This window comes from Octopus bimaculoides, chromosome 6 (assembly GCF_046866305.1).
Source record: "Octopus bimaculoides isolate indiv1 chromosome 6, ASM4686630v1, whole genome shotgun sequence".
In the NCBI taxonomy this organism is placed as follows: Eukaryota; Metazoa; Mollusca; class Cephalopoda; order Octopoda; family Octopodidae; genus Octopus; species Octopus bimaculoides.
The window spans coordinates 78,616,694-78,635,388 of NC_142933.1; the positions used below are offsets into that span (position 1 = coordinate 78,616,694).

Sequence of the window (18,695 nt, forward strand, 5' to 3'; positions counted from 1 at the left end):
AATACATGTTCATGATTTCATTAACATCTTAATATTTCATAGAATTAGCTTCTAACTCAATTCATTGTTTTTAACATTATCAATGAATAACTTTCATTCTGGTATATGGCACTCTTCTGTCCAAACTAACATTATTTAGCAAAAACTAGAACACTTGTATTTAGTAAAGCTTCAAGCTATGCATGCCTGCATATATGCCTGCTTACATACAGTATAACATTTCAAGTTCTGTCCTGCAATACAAAACTTTAGAATAAACTATTAAACATATAATACGATTCTATCATATACCCTTCTTTTCTTAACATTAGGATTGGTTGAACTGGCTTGAATATTAAAGCTCCATGACCATCTGAGTGACTCAAAGATTTTTCTCTTTAACCACTTCATAAGACTTTTTGAAAATAATATAATACATTAAGTAATGTTTTAGTACACAAAATGTTTTTAAGTGATGAAGCTCTTCTCTCGTCAAATGTAATGCTTGCTTATTCCCATTGTTTTGAATCAAATCATGCATTATCTTGGAGCTTGAATGTGATTGTTTGAGAAGTCAGATCTGGCCAGTTTGAGCATAAAAGAGGCAGAATATTTGGGTCAGATATGAACAGTTTACATACTAGATTTAAGGATCAAATTTTACTTTGTCCTTAAATGCAATGTAACTTTACTATCCAAGTTTTGCTGATTGTACAATTTTAACATCTTCTTCATTACCTGACTCACCTATGGAAATAGAATCCATTTGTTACTAACAAAAGAAATTTTCCCAATTACTTTATGAATCATACAATAACTTTTCATTAATTGTACCATGAAAAATTATCACCTAGGTAACAGATCTAATCTACTACTTTTTCCAAAAAGACATTTTAAAAGTACATGGTCTACAGTGTGTTATTGCTTGTATTTCAAAAGTGCATGTAGCACAGCAAACATTTTACTCTTAATAGAGTTTGCTTGAAATCTAATTACATCTTTTACACAACCACTGATTGGACTGACAATGTATTGAGTTCCTGTCTAATCTTTATATGCTAATCACAACCATTTTCCTGAAACCATTTGGTCTATGATGCCCTCGCCCCCACCTGTTCCTCCACCACCTACACAGTAATCATTTTCAGAACCTTCACAGTTATGAAAGCAGATCAAACTGCTTTCATAACACCCACACAAATCCTACAATGACAACCGAGTTGTTTGCATACAGAAGCATCTACAGGAGTTTAATCTTTAACTTCTTTATAATGGTTTCCAGGATTTAGAAGACAGGAAGTGGATTGAAATATGTCACTCAGTGTATTATCTTAATTCTGGTTTTAGTCCCTCTCTACATGATTTTCATAGCTTTCATGAGCCACTCATCAACATTTAGCCAGCTCACTGTCATAAAATAGCATTTAACAGAACTAGATAGATAGATAAGTAGACAGGGATATATGAACAGGTAAATACGTCAATATATATAAGCAAACAGATGATGGGTAGTTTGGGTTTGAATACAATTAATTTCCTTAACTACAAATTTCATTAATGTACACAGTGATAATCATTTTGTAATTAATATAGACTGTGAGAAGCATTCCCTGAATAGAATTATAAGTAACAAATACATTGAGCTTCTCTTCAATTCAGGACTGATAAGTATTAAAGTAATCTATAATGACATTCTTCAGTCAAAAATTTATTATAATAATCTTGCACCTATGAATAAACTGAAAACTACAAAGTAATATGATTAATTAGTGAATATAAACATTGTGCTTGTTATAGAAAGTATGAAGTAAACCTATTGATTTCCAATAGATTTCTGAAGAGAATAAGTAAACGAAACAGTATGTGAATGAACTTGCAGCAATGCAAGTTCTAACTGAGGTCCAACCTGTCCAGCCATGTACAATCAATCTCCCTTCAACTACAAGAATACAACGATGTATATAAAATAGAAGTAAATTAACTAGGACATTTTAGAAACCAAAATAAAGTCACATTTCAGAAGATTACATTTTGAATAAAGTGTAAGGCATATGTTAGTAAATTTTCTTCAGTGTGTGAACATCAGTAAAATAAAACTAACAATTTATGATGAGAGAACAATCACACACACACACACTTTCTCTCTTTTCCTCCCCTTGTTCATATCGAATACTAATATTTCTTGTTTAAGTGTATACAATGAAGTAGTATATTTATTTATCTATAACCCTTACTGTATTTGTACCCTAATAATTTATGTTGAACTATTAACCCTTTACTGTTATGCAAATGAGTTGTCCCTAGGCACACGTTTGCTTGAAATTTAATACATAACTTTCTATAGCTATATTTTAGCATCTAGAGGGAGAAAGAGGTGACTCCTGATAAGATTGAAATGCTGAAGCTAGTCTGGCTTTCATCTCAAGCCGTCAAAAAAAAAAAAAAAAAAAAAAAAAAAAATCAGTCAGATTCATTGCATATGGATAAGATTCCATATACATACACACACACATCCATGTCAGTATAAGTAAAAATTATGATTATGATTATGATGTGTGTGTGTGTGTGTGTGTGTGTGTGCATATACATTTGTTAATTTTTATGTCTGCTTTTTGCCATGCTAGTATGGGTTAGATGAATGAGTATATCATTGAGCCACTGTTTCATAGCTAGATGTCCTCTGTGTCTTTTAGCCATGCCTGTTTTTCAAGTAAGGAGTCTTTTATTTCACAAGTTTTGATGGCACAAAGTTAACAGATAATTTGTTGATAGGAAAACTGACATCAAAGTGTGTAGCTCACAATTTTTGGAGAAGCACAACATATAAACAATCACAGAAGCACACACACATACACATACTATTATATTATATATGATGGGTTTCTTTCAGTTACTGGTGACTAAATTCACTCAGAAGGCTTTGATTGGCCTGGAGCTATTGTAGAAAACACTTACCTAAGTGCTACACAATAGGACTAAACTAATAACTATGTGGCTGGGAAGCAAATTTCTTAAATACGGTTGAGTGTGTGTGTGTGTGTATGAGAGAAAAAGAGGGAGGGGGGAGACCCAGAAAGGTATTTTTACATGATGCAAAAATATTTTTGCATGCCTTATTAAATATTTTATACATATACACATACGTATGTATAAAATATTGCTGATAAGGTGTTCAAGTTATAAAGTGATCATACACTAGACTGAAACCTTAAATTTACATCCAATTTTCATGCCTTAATAGCTTAGTTCTACCAATGTCTCTTTACTTAATGCATCTTTTTTTCTCTTTTATTGAAAAAATATAAAAGGAACAAAGAAAATTATATAGGACATATATCTTACAAAGTAAAATGAAAACAAAAAAAAAAACTTCAGAAAAATAAATATCAAAGCATATGGGACTTATATGGAATAAAATTATATACTTGAAGAAGCCTAAATATTCTAACATATGAAGATATTCAAAAATAAAATTGGTAAAGTATTATTGAGCACCAAAGTCAAAAGGTGGGAACATATTCAGCTGTACTCTGATTATAATACCCAGGCATTTAAAAAATTTCTCTGAGATTTTTACTAGAAAATGCTTTTCATGAATGCAATTGAAAATGAAACTTTAAAGCATTAACACAGATGTAATTGGTGCTGCCATAGGCAAAGCTTTTGCACAAATATTTCCTTTCATTGAAAGAATCAGTTTTTTTTTTTCTTTCCTTTTCAAAAAGCAACTGAATACTATCTTACATAGATTAAAGTGAGAAAAAGAATGAGAGAGTAAGATAAAAATGAAGAAAACAAAGGCGTAAGAGAGGAAAATGCATGTGTATTTTAGGGATGGAGAAAAAATATTAGAAAGAGAAAGTTGTCATGATGGGTAAAAAAATGTCCCAAATATTTAATGAAAAGAAATTTATATTTAGCTTCTACAAATTCTAACACCTAATCAATTTGCCATCATCTTGCTTTCAACTTATTCTTTCCATTTAGATGTATATAATAAAGTATAAAACTTCAAGGCTGTAGGCTTGATGTCTCTTCACAGAGTTGTGACACAGAGTTATGATGGTAATCAGAAGGAAAGCAATTAAAATCTAAATGTTACTTGATACAATAATATTATCCAGTGGGCTTTGTTGTATTTTGTTTCCTTGTCTGCTTCATACAACTGACTGGTTTCAATACATTTCTTTATTTTATATATAGGTGTAGGAGTGGCTGTGTGGTAAGTAGCTTGCTTACCAACCACATGGTCCCAGGTTCAGTCCCACTGCATGGCATCTTGGGCAAGTGTCTTCTACTATAGCCTTAGGCCGACCAAAGCCTTGTGAGTGGATTTGGAACTTAGCGGTTCGGCAAAAGAGACCGACAGAATAAGTACTAGGCTTTTAAAGAATAAGTCCTGGGGTCGATTTGCTTGACTAAAGGCGGTGCTCCAGTATGGCCATAGTCAAAAGACTGAAACAAGTAAGAGAGTAAAAGAGTATATATATATACACACACACACACACACACACACACACACATTGTTTGCACTAAATAAAATCATATTTTAACTAGGGTCTTACTTACATGTGATAAGCAGCATGCGGATGCATAGGTTAAATGTGTGCAATAAATATGTAGTAGTATGAAAAGTTTAAAACCATATCAAGGTGGGGCAGTGGAACAGCGTATTCAAAACTCCCAAGACCTCAGAAAATGTTTTCATACATAGCTTTCACAAAGGAGAAGTCCTCCGACCTACAAAGAAACTCTGTGCCTCCAAATAAAATTCCTCCCAGATGCCCTAAGAGTGTTATGTGTGTATGGTGAGGGTATGTATGCTAGTGCATGGTGAGAATGAATATGTGCATGGCGAGAGTGATAACATGTGGTGAGAGTGAGTACATGTAGTAAGAATGAGTATGCATGTGGTGAAGCAATGTACGTGTGTGGGGAGACTGTGTATGTGTGTGGGGAGACTGTGTACGTGTGTGGGGAGACTGTGTACGTGTGTGGGAAGACTGTGTACGTGTGTGGGGAGACTGTACGTGTGTGGGGAGACTGTACGTGTGTGGGAAGACTGTGTACGTGTGTGGGGAGACTGTGTACGTGTGTGGGGAGACTGTGTACGTGTGTGGGGAGACTGTGTACGTGTGTGGGGAGACTGTGTACGTGTGTGGGGTGACTGTGTACGTGTGTGGGGAGACTGTGTACGTGTGTGGGGAGACTGTGTACGTGTGTGGGGAGACTGTGTACGTGTGTGGGGAGACTGTGTATGTGTGTGGGAAGACTGTGTACGTGTGTAGGAAGATTGTATGTGTGTAGGAAGACTGTGTGTGGTGACATGGTATAAGTGTGTGGTGGCATGGTGTATGCGTGTGGCGAGATAATGTATGCGTGTGGCGAGATAATGTATGCGTGTGGCGAGATAATGTATGCGTGTGGCGAGATAATGTATGCGTGTGGCGAGATAATGTATGCGTGTGGTGAGGTAGTGTATGTGTATGGTGAAATAATGTACATGTGTGGAGAGACTGTGTCGTGAGATGATGTACATACTGTGAAAGTATGTACGTGTAGTGAAAGTATGTACTTATGATGAAAGGGTATACTTATTGTAAGAATGAGGAGTGTGTGGATGTAAATCATATGTGTGTGTTGTGTGTGCATGTACATGTGATGAGAGTGACTGTTTAATAAGAGTGGGGTGTGGTAAGAGAGTGTGTACATGCACATGTGTGTAGTGAGGATATGTGAGAATACATACGTGCAAGCAAACAGCAAAATAAAAAAATATGGCATAAGAGAAAATGGTTAATATTATTCATTCATAGTCTGACATCTAAATGTTACTGAGAACAACACAATTTGATAAGATGTGAAGTGAATAATCATTAATGGAAGATGAAAAAAAAAACAAACAAACAAAAAGAAAATCATATTGTTGGTTCTTTGTTTAAATTAACATGACAAAACTTAAAATATTCAAAGATTACAGAATTATGGATTTAAAAACAAATAAATAAATAAATGAAAAAATTTTTTTTTATTTTTTAAATTCGTTTCTTTAATCTTCATTGAAAAACCAACCAAAGAGATTCAGCAAATCAAAACCTTTGTCAGTAGATTTGTAGAATAGTTCAGTTAATTTTAATTCTTCAAACAACAAGATGAATATTTAGAAAAAAAAAAAAATTAAATAAATAAAATCAAAATTTCAAAAAGAGAGGAAAAAAAAAGTTTGCTTAATGAAAGATAACCAGTAACAACAAGAACAACAATTTTATCTGGCTATGATAACAAAATCCTCATCCTTATTCCAAGTATCCAATTTAATCAATTTTACATAGCAATGAGGAAAGTGAGAAACAGAATATGTATGAGTTGGGAAAGAGAGCAAGAGAATCACTGAATGAGGGATTTAAGCCATTCAAGTTAAGCTTTTAGATAGAAGAGCCTATGATTATTGTCATCCGAACATCCAGTAATGACTCAGGTGAAATTATAGAAATCAATGGACAGACAGTTGAGGCAAGCAACCAGCAGCAGTGGCAGAAGCTACAGTGGCAGAAGTATTGGCAGCTGTGGTAGGTGATAGTATAGTAATAACCGTGGTGGTGGTGGTGGTGGTGGTGGTGGAGGTGGTAGAGCTAGCAAGTAGCATAAAGAGAGATAAAGATTACTTTGAGCAGAAATCTGCACTGTAAATCAAGACACATAACATGGAGAATAAAGAAAAGTTGAGATGGGGAAGGGAGGCGATTTTAATAAGGAAAGGAAAAGGATAAAGAAGGTGAAGAAACAGGAAGAAAGAAAAGACAAAACTAAAAATAAAAAGAGAGAGAGAAGTGCATTGGGTAAAGATGAGAAAAACAGCTGCCATTCTAAATGACTTCAGACACTTGTAAAAGTATAATAAAGAGCAAGGGGAGAAGGGAGGTAATAAATAGGTAACCCAACATTGTCAACAACCTTGTTGAAATTACCTAAGCAGAGAAATATAATAACAAAATTAAATATAAAATGGTTGATTACATAAATCAACGAATAGTAAAAAGAAACCACCTCAAACAACATCAACATTTCAAATCAGATAACAGCTGTGCTGTATTTGGTGAAAGCAGTTTAGAATGTTCAAGTTTTATGAAAATAAAAGTATAGAAGAAATCAGTGTATCCATTAATTTAATGTTTGTTTTTTAAAAAGTATATGGTGTGTTAATCTGAATATTTAAACTGTAGACATTCAAATTTTACAACTACTAGTTCTATTTACTGCATACATAAATTATCATCATTGTCATAAAGTCAATTCTTTATTTATCATTTTGGCACAGCTGGACATATGAACTACATTAGTAGATTGCAGCATGTCCCAATTTTCCCCATGTGGTTTCTATGGGTCAGATTCTCAAGATCTAATTGGTTTCCTTTTCCTTGTTTTTTTTTTTTTTTTTAAAGCTGCAAGACTCTTCCACTGACAGTTCACAACACTTTGTTCAACCAACACTGATATGTACATGCCAATATAATAGTCAGTCCTGTAAAATATTGGCCAAAACCACTTTCTTAGCTTACTTGTGCTCTGTCTTTCATGCATGTTAATGTTACACATTCGATGGGTTATACTTGCCTTATTTCACTTCAGCTTCCATGAATCATCCATCCACATTCAAGGTCTCTGTTTCACTATCATGCAATATCACACTCTTAGTACAAGCTTCATACAATTTGCATTTCACATATCAGAGTCGGAAATCTGCTTGTGAGCATGTGGAAACTTGCAGTTGGTCAAATTGTTAAGGTGCAAGCCCACTAACCAACAAAGCAGCAATTTATATGTAACTGCTGAGATTATGTTATGTCCCTGACAAAGACCATAGCTTAATCCATAGAGAGGCAAAGCTGAACACTATAAGATGCAGGAGCATGGTGTACTTTTAAGAAGTGTTTCTTTAGCTAAAAGTAGTAAACTTTAATTCTCCTTTGGCCAAAGCTGGTGAAAAGCATTCAATTTAAAGGAAAAGATAGTCGTCATTTGCTTCATTCCTGAAACTGAACCTCAGACAATATCCAACATCTGTTGGTAATCCCAGAGTCCCAAACTGAAAAATTTTATATAGACATGTAGCGAATATATAAAAATTATATAGACATGTAGTGAATAGTAGCGAATATATAAAAAATATAGAGGTATATAAAAATAAACACACACAATACATAAATAATATATAAATAAAAATAAGCAAAAATTATACATTAAAAAAGCTTGAATGACATTAAGAATTTTCATGTCATTAATATTATAAATTTACATTGTTTGGCATATCTGTGGCTGTATGGTTAAGAAGCTTGTTTCCCAACCGTGTACTCTTGGGTAAGTGTCTTCTACTATGACCCCAGGCTAACCAAAGCCTTTTGAGTTGGGAGACAGAAACTGAAAGAAGCTTGCTGTATATATGCACATGTGTGTGTGTGTGTGTGTGTGTGTGTGTGTGCCCTTGTTTTGACATCATAGGTGTAAATGAGCATCATCATCATACAAGCACTGTTATTTGTTTCCACTCTTCCATAAAGAACACGTCAGGCCATGGGGGGTATATTACCTTGGTTGGAAATAGATAAGGATTAGCAACAGGAAGGGTAACCAGTCATTGAAAATCTGCTGCATTAAATTTCATGCAAGCATGGAAAAGTGGATGTTAAATGATGATGGTGATCTCTTGTTCCCATGAATTCTCTGACTGACAGAATATGATAGGATGATGTTTATTGGAAAGTAGGAAGAGGCGTAGAAATGTTGCCTAACCCTTTTGTAATGAAATAACACTCCCAATGTATTTCCACTGATTTTGAAAATAATCAAGAATTTAGAGGCATTTAGCCAAATAATTAACTTTTGCAATTATTTCTCTTTCAAAGCTGGTGTTTAGAATATATTTTATCTAAACATTCTTGCATACAATTATGGCAGAAAGTTTAAACTTATATATGAGCATTTTAAAATGAGCAATTTAGTATGAAAAGAACCAATAGAAGAGTGGGGATGATTGCATGCAGGATGTTATCAAAAGAATTAAGATAGGTTTCAGAAAATACTTAAAAAAAAAGAAAAAATTGTGAATAATGGAAATGTTTGGGATGAAATCTTGGGCAAGAACTGAGATATATGGAGGAAAAAAAAAGAAAAAGAAAGGGTTGTATAAACAAGCTTATATATTTTTCTAAGAGATATAGCACAATGTAGAAATTTAATGGATCTAAAATAAAATAAATAGACTTCACAACTTATAGAGTTAGTTATTAGAAAATGAGAATTTGTAGATATCAGCTCATTTGCAACTCATTGTCTGTATATTATTACTATGATATTTAATAACTGAGACATGTAATTTGTGAATCTTAATGCAGCCATAACTTTATCTAGGAAAGAACACTTGGTTTTCATCCCAATACTGCAGAGTAACTGGAAGGAATAAATATGAGGGAAAATCATTAACCTTATAGAATTCAGTTTGCAAAACTAAGCTAATAAAAACGTACCTTTCATGAAATGAGTAAATCTAAATAATTAAAACAAAATCAACATCTAGATTTTAAAATGGAGTTCAACTAAAAGAACATTATAACTTACAACAGTATTTCCAAGCAAATATAAACAACAGAAATCACATTTCTGCCTACGCATCTCTTTCTCTCTCCCCAACTAATACACCTACTGGCACGTTCAATTGCATTCATTCAACATATGAAAGTATATTTATATGTTCAAGAGAATTTATCAGAGGTTATTGCTCCAAACAGGTTATTGCCCCAAACTGTCAGCAAAGACTACTGGTTTCAAACTATCAGTTCTCATCAGGTGTCATGCAGCAAAAAGCATGGGCTTTGCCAAAGGTATCATAGAATTATTAATAAACTGACTGTCAAGTACAGCTGCTGGAGTCAATCTGATAGCTAGTGGCCAATAAGAGAATAAAAAGCTAGCTGACTAATATCTATGCATAGGATTATGACATTACAAAATTTTAAAACAAAGCAATTGAAAATTATGGGAAGAATTGATAACAATTGACCTAGCTTGTGCAAGAACTGTTCTTTCTTTATAAATTCCAGAGTATTTTTCAACTGTGATTTGTTCAGTAAATTTGTGTGTCTATGCATGTTCAAATGTGCACATTTATATAACCGATTTTTTAATGATTTAGCAAGGTGGAAGGAGAAGTTGGCATTGCCTTTTACAAGCCTTCCAAGATTGGAGAAATTAATACATTTGAATTCAGCTTAAAAATCTATAAATCAACATCAGCAGGAAAAACACAGGCAGAGAGTGAATTCCATAGGGTATGATATTCTGAGAAGAGGGGATCAGAAAAAGTGTTAGAGAGATAGAAAGAGAGAGGTGAAATTAGAGGTAAGTAGGTGTAGCTAGCTAAATGAGAAGATCTATATTAGTCTGAGTGTTAGTTTCAGTGTGCACAAGAAAACAAATGTGTGTTATGTGCAAGACAGTGAGTACACATATGATTATAAAACAAGCATGTGCGAAAATGTGTGTTTGCATATGAATTACTTGTAGTATGCATGTGTGAAAATGCGTATGTATATGTTCATATGTATTTGTAATTATCGACTAATGAGAAACAATACTCTAGGTAATTAATTCCAGTTCTCAGATATAACAATATATTATTACACTTATACATGCATACACACACACACATTAGTACTACAGAGCAAATGTATTGGGTTAAAAATAAAAATAATTTAATAAAATGAATATATTAAAATAAAAGTATCATATTATTGGTGGCAAAATTGATTCTAAAACAGATTCCATAATCTCAAATAGCTTACTTATTTTTTCTTTGTTTTGAGTATGTATATGCATATATGTCTGTCTGTGTGTTTATGTGCATGTAAGTATGAATGTATGTTTAGGAGGACGTATCATCATTTTATGTCTGCTTTTCTGTTTACATGGATTTAACAAAGTTTCTTTAGCACAACAGTTTACCGTTTCTTGTAGCCCTTTATTTCCTTTGTGAGGCTCATCCCATTTAGATTAGCTTTTATATCTCTTCGGCCTTTTTCTTCTACAAGTTCCTTACATTCAGAGTATTTGACCTTTTTACTCAATTGTCATCCCACAAACAAATTAGTACCAACACAGTCCACAGTATTGCACATTGCATCTGGTTCTACTTATACTCAGTCTTTTACTCCCAACTTATTTGTACTGCCATTCATGCACATCACTTTTCATCCAGTAGAACATGCTCACTTCATTCTTTTCTTCCCAATCTTTCGTACATCCTTCATATTCAATGCCCATGTTTTATTACCATTCAGCATCACACTTTGAACACAAGAATCATATAAGCTACTCTTCATTTGGCAGGAAAGTCCTTGTGTTGCTGATAAAATAGCAACCTGGAATTTTTCCCACCTTATCATTACTACAGCTACTATGCATTTGCAACACATCTACTGCTGATTAGATCACCTAAGTAACAAAAACTATTTACTTCTTGGGAGCCATCTGAACTCTTATAGTGCTAACTACTACCATGTATTTACTACATACAAAATATTTCTACTCTGTCAACCTGCTTGCTACTGCATCTTTTATGCACCCACAGCTTACATTTGGTACACAAGAAATTTCAAACAATTCCTTTTCTGTATATAGAACATAATCATATACTTGATGGAACTAGGAACCTGTCTCCTTTTCTGTTAACTAAAAGTTTTGATAGGTTTTAGACTTCTTGATTATAGGCTCTTGCATCCATGTTCTTCTCAGAGGATTCAGCAATGAGATTTAGGTCATTGGCATGCAGGGCTCACTATAGACAACCAGTATTCATTGCTTACTTTCACTTTACTGATGGCATCTTTCAAAATGGCTTGCATGACTTTCACAAGTCATTCATCTACTCCTAGCTTTCTTAGCAATTTCCACATTACACACCGTGTGTAATGTCCTCTCAAAGTAAATGAATGATAAGTATTGTTCATTAGGAAAGGACTTGGTATATACATCTGGTCACTTAGCCCGTTTCCAAGTGAGTATGGAATCACTCAGGCTTGCACATTTGCTTGTTTGGTGGCAAGCTAATTTACTGGAGTTAGCGTTAGTTTGTGACAGATCCTATTTCATTCCTTGTGTTGCATCAACAGATTCCATGCATGATGGAGCAGCCATCATAGTGTTGTCCAACATGTCTATTAAAGTCACTATGACAAGATCACTGTCATTTGTTACCAGGCCAGTTTGCAATAGGGTGTCATAGAAACAGTTCTTTTGCTCTTCTATCAATCCTAATTGTAAAACATATACATAAAAAAAAACTATTGCTGTCATCTTAGGTACAGGGTCATGTACTCTGACTAGTTCAATTGCTTTATCCATTTCTCAACCAACAAAATGCCTATTCTACCTACCACTAACCCCAGGCACTGTTATATGCCCAAAAGAATTTCTACTTGTGCTCTTTGCCCATGAAGAATCTGGCTGAGGCACATGGTACCTCTTGTACACAACACACATTTGCCTCTGTTCCAGCACCTCTACGATTTTGTCAGAACTACTTTCCATTGTTTGTGTATGGGTGTGTATGTGCATGTGTACATAAGTATGTATATATCTGCATGTATGTGTATGAATGTGTGTGTATAAAATACTCAGGTTTTGAAATCTACACATAATTAACTTTGATGGGCCTAGGGACAGAAAAAAATATTCCTTAGCAATCTTACCCTTGTTTGTAAAGTACATGTTCATGAGACATTTAGTGTACTTAAATTATTCCTTGAGCTGCTTCAAAGGATAGATGTAGAACTTGCTCCCAACTTATTCCCTGAGGTGATATGGAATAAAATAACCTAAAAAAATACAAGTGAATTCATTATGGAAAAATAATTAAGCAATGTAAGTTCATATAACTAAAAATACTTCATGCTTTTACTACTATCTTCCCATTATTTTGTAGGGAGGGAATAGTGAAAAAATTTTGCTTAATACGAAGTGATTTTTTTATATTTCATCATATGTAAGGTGAATGGGTGGATGGGTAGATTTCTTTTTTGTATATGTTTTAAATAGTGTTTGGTTTTTAATTAAAAATAGGAGAAATTCTGTTTTATTTGTCTTGCTGAGTTTTTAAAAATGTATTTGCAAAAGTATTATGGCTACATTAAACCTGGTTGTGTATCATAACATGTTTCACAGTTAATTAGCACTTAAGGATGAAAGAAAGAAAGAGAAAGATATTTACAGAATATATCTGAGAGATTGATATTTTAAAATCTGTATTAAAGTTACTGAATGTAACTAATTATATCTGATCCATTTATATGAAGGAGGAACAGATGAGTAAAAAGGAGAGAAAGAAGAGCAGAAGGGAGAGAGAGAAATATAAACAGTAAGATTGAGAGAAAGACAAAGAGTAAAGATATAAATAGTAAGAGAGATAAAGTGAGGGGGATAGGGAGTAAGAAGAATGAGTGATAAGAGACATAGGCTGTAAGAAGAGAGAACTAAAGAGTAAAGAAACACAATGGAAGAAGTAGTGGGTAAAAGGGAAAGAGAGAGAGAAAGGAGGAAGAGAGAGAGAGAAAGAATGAGGGAGTATAAATCATTTTAGAACTAAGGTACTTCTTAAATTTGAAGTAGTGAAATTGAAAATATGTCAATGAAATCAACACCACAGAATAAATTACGCAATAAACTATTTGAAGGACTAGATTAGTAAAAGGTGAAGTACAACTAACAGTAAATCCACAGTCTTGAAACATTCATGAAGCCACAACAAATGTTATTAACTACTCTGAATTTACTGTCTTCTGGTGGAGTAAGGATGTATAACAGATCTGTGTTGGGTCTGTCACCCATTATATTCCTGTTAACCCTTTAGCATTTAAACCGGCCATATCCGGCCAAAAGTATTCTGCCTATTCTATGTTCAAACTGACCAGATCTAATCTTTCACACCAACCCTACAATAACATTTTAAAGATTAACAGCTACCTCATCAAAATCTCATAGCTACAAGATAATGCATGATTAGTTCAAAACAATGTGGATAAAAAAGCATTAATTATGGCAGAATAATGTGAACACTAAAGGGTTAAGTTACTTCTCACTACCTTCTCATTTATAACTCACTCTCCTATTCGCTGTTTGCCACCCACCTATGGAGGAATGGCACTCTCCATCACCCTTTTTCTCCTTCCTCACCCCATACAATTCTATCACTTTCACTTAATATCATTGATCTCTGCTGCTATCAATCACTCACGCTTTCTGCTCATCAGCCACCTTTAACAGCTTCCCCCCATCAAAGTTTTTGCAATTTTCTATCTAGTATTTTTGTTGCATTTGCCTTGAAAAGACAGAAACAATAGTAGAGAGGACTATTTACTCTTAGAGTGGACAAGGTAAACTTCTTTCTTTCTCTCATGCTTCTACAATGATAAAATACACCAAATACATGTTGTAGAGTGATTGGTGTTAGGAAGGACACTCAGCTATAAAAATCATGACAAAAATGAAAAGTATGAGACATAACTGTAACTTTAAATAAGAAATTACTCAGATTATGACAACCCATCCAACCCATGACAGTATGTAAAGCACATGTACAATGATGATTATGATGATAATGAATGTTACAAGAAAATCCACATTATATTTCAAAAACAAAAATGAAGCTGGGCAGTTTTCAATAACAGCATCATATCTATAAATGAGTGAACAAGAGAGAGGCACAACAATATCGTTCAACAAATACCATACCAAATTATTAACTTTACTTCTAAACCTAGATCTGGAACAGCAACTAGGTTTCTATCTCATTTCAATGCTAAACTGCACTAAAGAATATAGTGGTAGATTTTATTGCTAACAATGTATGTCTATAGAATCTCTGTGACTGGCAACTTCATGATCAAGTAAAGAAGGATTAGCTGGACTAGTTTCAAACCCATGCTGGGATTTCATAAGTATCTCAGTACCCTCTTTAACTGTCCATACAGAAACTGCTTACAAATCCATTATTACTAAGGGCAGCATTAACTGAATAAAACAACTGGCATATATATTCTTGGAGTCTTGTTTTGTTTCTATGACATTCTGTACCACAGAAAAATCTACACATATTTACCAACAGTGAAAGTACAGATGTATAAATACCTTGTCTTTATATACAATATCTTTGTGAATGTAATCTATCTGTCATTTCACTCTCTAAACCAAACATTCAATTACTTTATTTCAAACCGTCCACTGCTTTTGCTCCCACTGGCTTTCAATATATATATGAAATTTCCCATTTATATATGAAATTTATTTTTCTTCCTTGTTTAGTCAGACCTAACCTGCTTACACTAAAATTATGGCAGCCTTTTCTGTGGAGACTAACAATTGCTAAAACTTATCTAACTCTGCAATAGTGAGGAAGGAAGAATTAGAGAAGTAATACAATAAAATAACAATAATGGAAAAATGTGCACAGGGAACAAAAAGTATAAGCTGAGCTTGCGTTTATCACACTTTTCCTACACATTCACATATACATAGATGTATACATGGGAGAAAGAGTGAAGGTGAATAAGAAAACATATAATGAGGTATGAGTCAGTGAAAAATGAAATGAGAGTAAGGGAGTAAGAACATGAAGGTAAGTAAATGGAGAGCTGACTTTTCATGTATACAACAGGTAACTGCAAAGTCATACTGACGAAGGAACTCTCAGGCACAAAAATAAAAATACATGACTGAATTGCAAAAAACAGAAGCTGAAGATTATCACCTAGAGTCAATGGTTGATGTGAATAGGAGAAACGTAGAATTGTTGGGAAACGAGAAGTACAAGAAGAAAGGAAAGCAAGAGAAAAGTAAAAAGAAAAAAAAAACTTGAAAGCAGAGTGAAACAAGAACAGAAATAGAATCAAAGCAATGAACAAAAAAAAAGAATGATTGGAAATAGTCACAAATAAGCCCCATCAGTTTTGGCCGATACTACACTGGTGTGTGTGTGTGTGGGTGCACACATGTAATCAACATTTATTATTTGCTTGTTTCAATCATTGGTCTGTGGTCATGCTAGAGCACTGCCATGAAAAATTCGTAGTCAAACAAACTAGAACCCTGTACTTATTTTTGAAGTCTGGTACTTATTCTATTGCCTCTTTTGTTGAACTGCTAAGTTATGGTGACAAAAACAAAAAAAACTAGCTGTCAAGTAGAAGCAATGGGGTACAAACAGACACACACAAACTCTAAATATATATATACACACAACAGGCTTCCATTTAGTTTCCTTTCAAACTTACTCAGAATGCATTGACTGGCCCAGGGATGTAGCATAAGGTATTTGTTCAAGATACCATGCAATAATAGATAAATAAGTAAACAAATAGATGTGCATGTGAGGGGGATATTCAATGTGAATGTGGGAGAGAGTAAGTGTGTGTATATATATATATATATATATATATATATATATATATATATTAAATTCAAATTACGATAAATGTAAACAAACAAACGAAGCTTGCTTTTAGAAGCGTTGAGATGTCTTAGAAAGTTAAAGAAGTGATTTTAAATTCTCAAACGCAGGATAATGTTAATTAATATAGCCTGAACAGGATAAACTACCCCTATTTTGCAGAAAAAAGTGTGGGCGGCCAGCCATGAGACACTAACTCAGACCTCCGTGATTACAGGTCGTGGTGCTCTCGACCATTTAAGCTAAACTGCCCAGCCACAAGTTTTTCTGCAAATTTAAGATGTATAGAAATCTCGCTTTATGAGATGCTATCATATGTTAAATTCAAATTACGATATTATATTATATTGTTTGTTAAAAACAAATTCAAAAGAAGAAGCACACTCTAAGATGTAGAGCAATATATAATAAAAATGGGGAAGGCTGGTTTATGAGATTAATTTCTAAGAAGTCATGGGCCAACGGGTTTTTGGGATCTGATGATACACCATAAAGTTAAACCCTTTATGGACTGGGAAACCCAAGGTAATCCCATACATCAGCCTTCCCCATTTTAGTCAGAGATAGGAAGAAAGAGAGCAAGAGATAACAAAATATGTCAACAACAGTGAAGACGACCACAATTAACAGAATATCTGAAGAGTAAGAAAATGCAAAGAGATGTAATAACTTTTCATAATAACTGAATTTTAAAACAATAATGAAGTGAAAGCTTCTTAAAAGAGAAAAAGAAATTCCTTGTTCTAATCAAATATTAAAAAAAAACCTGCCATAATGGCACCAACAGTAAAACAGTAAATTTTATGCCCTACATATTTACATAATATTGGTTTCAAATCTTGGCACAAGGCCAGCAATTTCAGAGGTGGGAATAAGTTGATTAAGTCGATCCCAGTGCTCCTGCAGTAATTTTATCAACACTGAAAGGTTGAAAGACAAAGCAAACCTCAGTGGAATTTGAACTTGGAATATAAAAGTGGACAAAATGCCACTAATCATTTTGCCCTGTGTGGTTGACTTTATTTTTCAACCTTCACTAATTGTTAACCCTCTCTTTTTTACTTCAATATATTTCTCTAGGAATACACTACCATTCTTTCAGTTTTTTTCAGCAAATAATGAAATTAGTAAAATAACTTTGTCATGAATAATTAAGTTGGTGTCTAGTACACAAATTAACATGAAATTTTGGTGGAAGGTTTTAATTTAGATAACTTTGAAACAAGAAGTTTATATCATAGAACTAAAAACAGTTTTAGGTGAGTTGAAATCAAAAAGGATTGAAAATTACACCAGACATATGCAGAAATGAATTCAATCGACTACAAATTAGCAGCCTTGGGTCAATGTAAGAAATGATTACTCTTCATGATACTACCAAATTTATAGTTCATCAAAATATGAAGAAAATGATCTCGCTGCAGAGCTATGTTGGTAGAGAGGTGTGTGACCAATTGAAAACTAACATCTGAAACACTAATCAGAACATCAAAGCAAACCATGTCACTTTGTGTGAGTGTGCATGCATGCAAGTATGTGTGCACGAATATGTATGAATATACAGCAACAGTGTTACATGTTCACCTATCTGTGGTCAAGTAGGTTTCTGAAGCAATGTTTTAGGGCCAGGCATCATTTGTCATCAACCTTTATGACATAGGATGTGACATATTGTACTTATTCTAAAACTGGGATACACATGGTAACATTTATATCTATGTGTAATTAGAAGTGTTTGAGAAAACCATGACAATGCAAGTTGGAACTAAACAAGTAATAAGAAGACCTAAAAGAAATAAAGCTTCACACTTTTTCCCTATGGTACAATATTTCTGCTTTTAAAGTGTTCATCAGCAGAAAATGGAAACTAGGCTTCATTTTGATTAACCGAGATGTTGGTGTAACAAGAATGGATTAGTAGTATTTTATTAGTGTTGTAAAACTCTCGCTTCTTGCTGATGGAGTGAAATGGGGGATTTAATTTTGCCTTTTTAATCCTCAAATTTCCAATATTCCAAGCTGCCACTTAAAGCTGTGACTGTCTTGGTTAGGACAACTCTAGTTTTTTAACAGATGATGCATTTGTATGAATATGTTGTTTAATATGTGCACACTGTTTGTGAATGGCACTATCATTGTACTGATGTAGTGTTTGCAAAACAGCCCTAACTAACAGTACTACCACATTTAATGCATGGTATATACTTGTAAGCACATAACT

At 33.7% G+C, this 18,695-nt stretch overlaps 1 protein-coding gene across 6 annotated transcripts in view; it reads right to left on the reverse strand.

The window, feature by feature from the left end:
• The window catches only part of LOC106882913 (uncharacterized), a 168,870-nt gene that overhangs the window by 87,668 nt on the left and 62,507 nt on the right, over positions 1-18,695 (reverse strand). For 3 of the 6 annotated variants that reach the window (XM_052968694.2, XM_052968696.2, XM_052968695.2), the window contains exon 2: positions 12,723-12,848. The exons of the other annotated variants lie outside the window; for them this stretch is intronic. In XM_052968694.2, coding sequence (XP_052824654.1) covers positions 12,723-12,747 — 25 coding nt within the window. In that variant the 5' untranslated portion in view covers positions 12,748-12,848. The remainder of the gene's footprint in view (positions 1-12,722; positions 12,849-18,695) is intronic. 6 annotated transcript variants of the gene reach the window in all.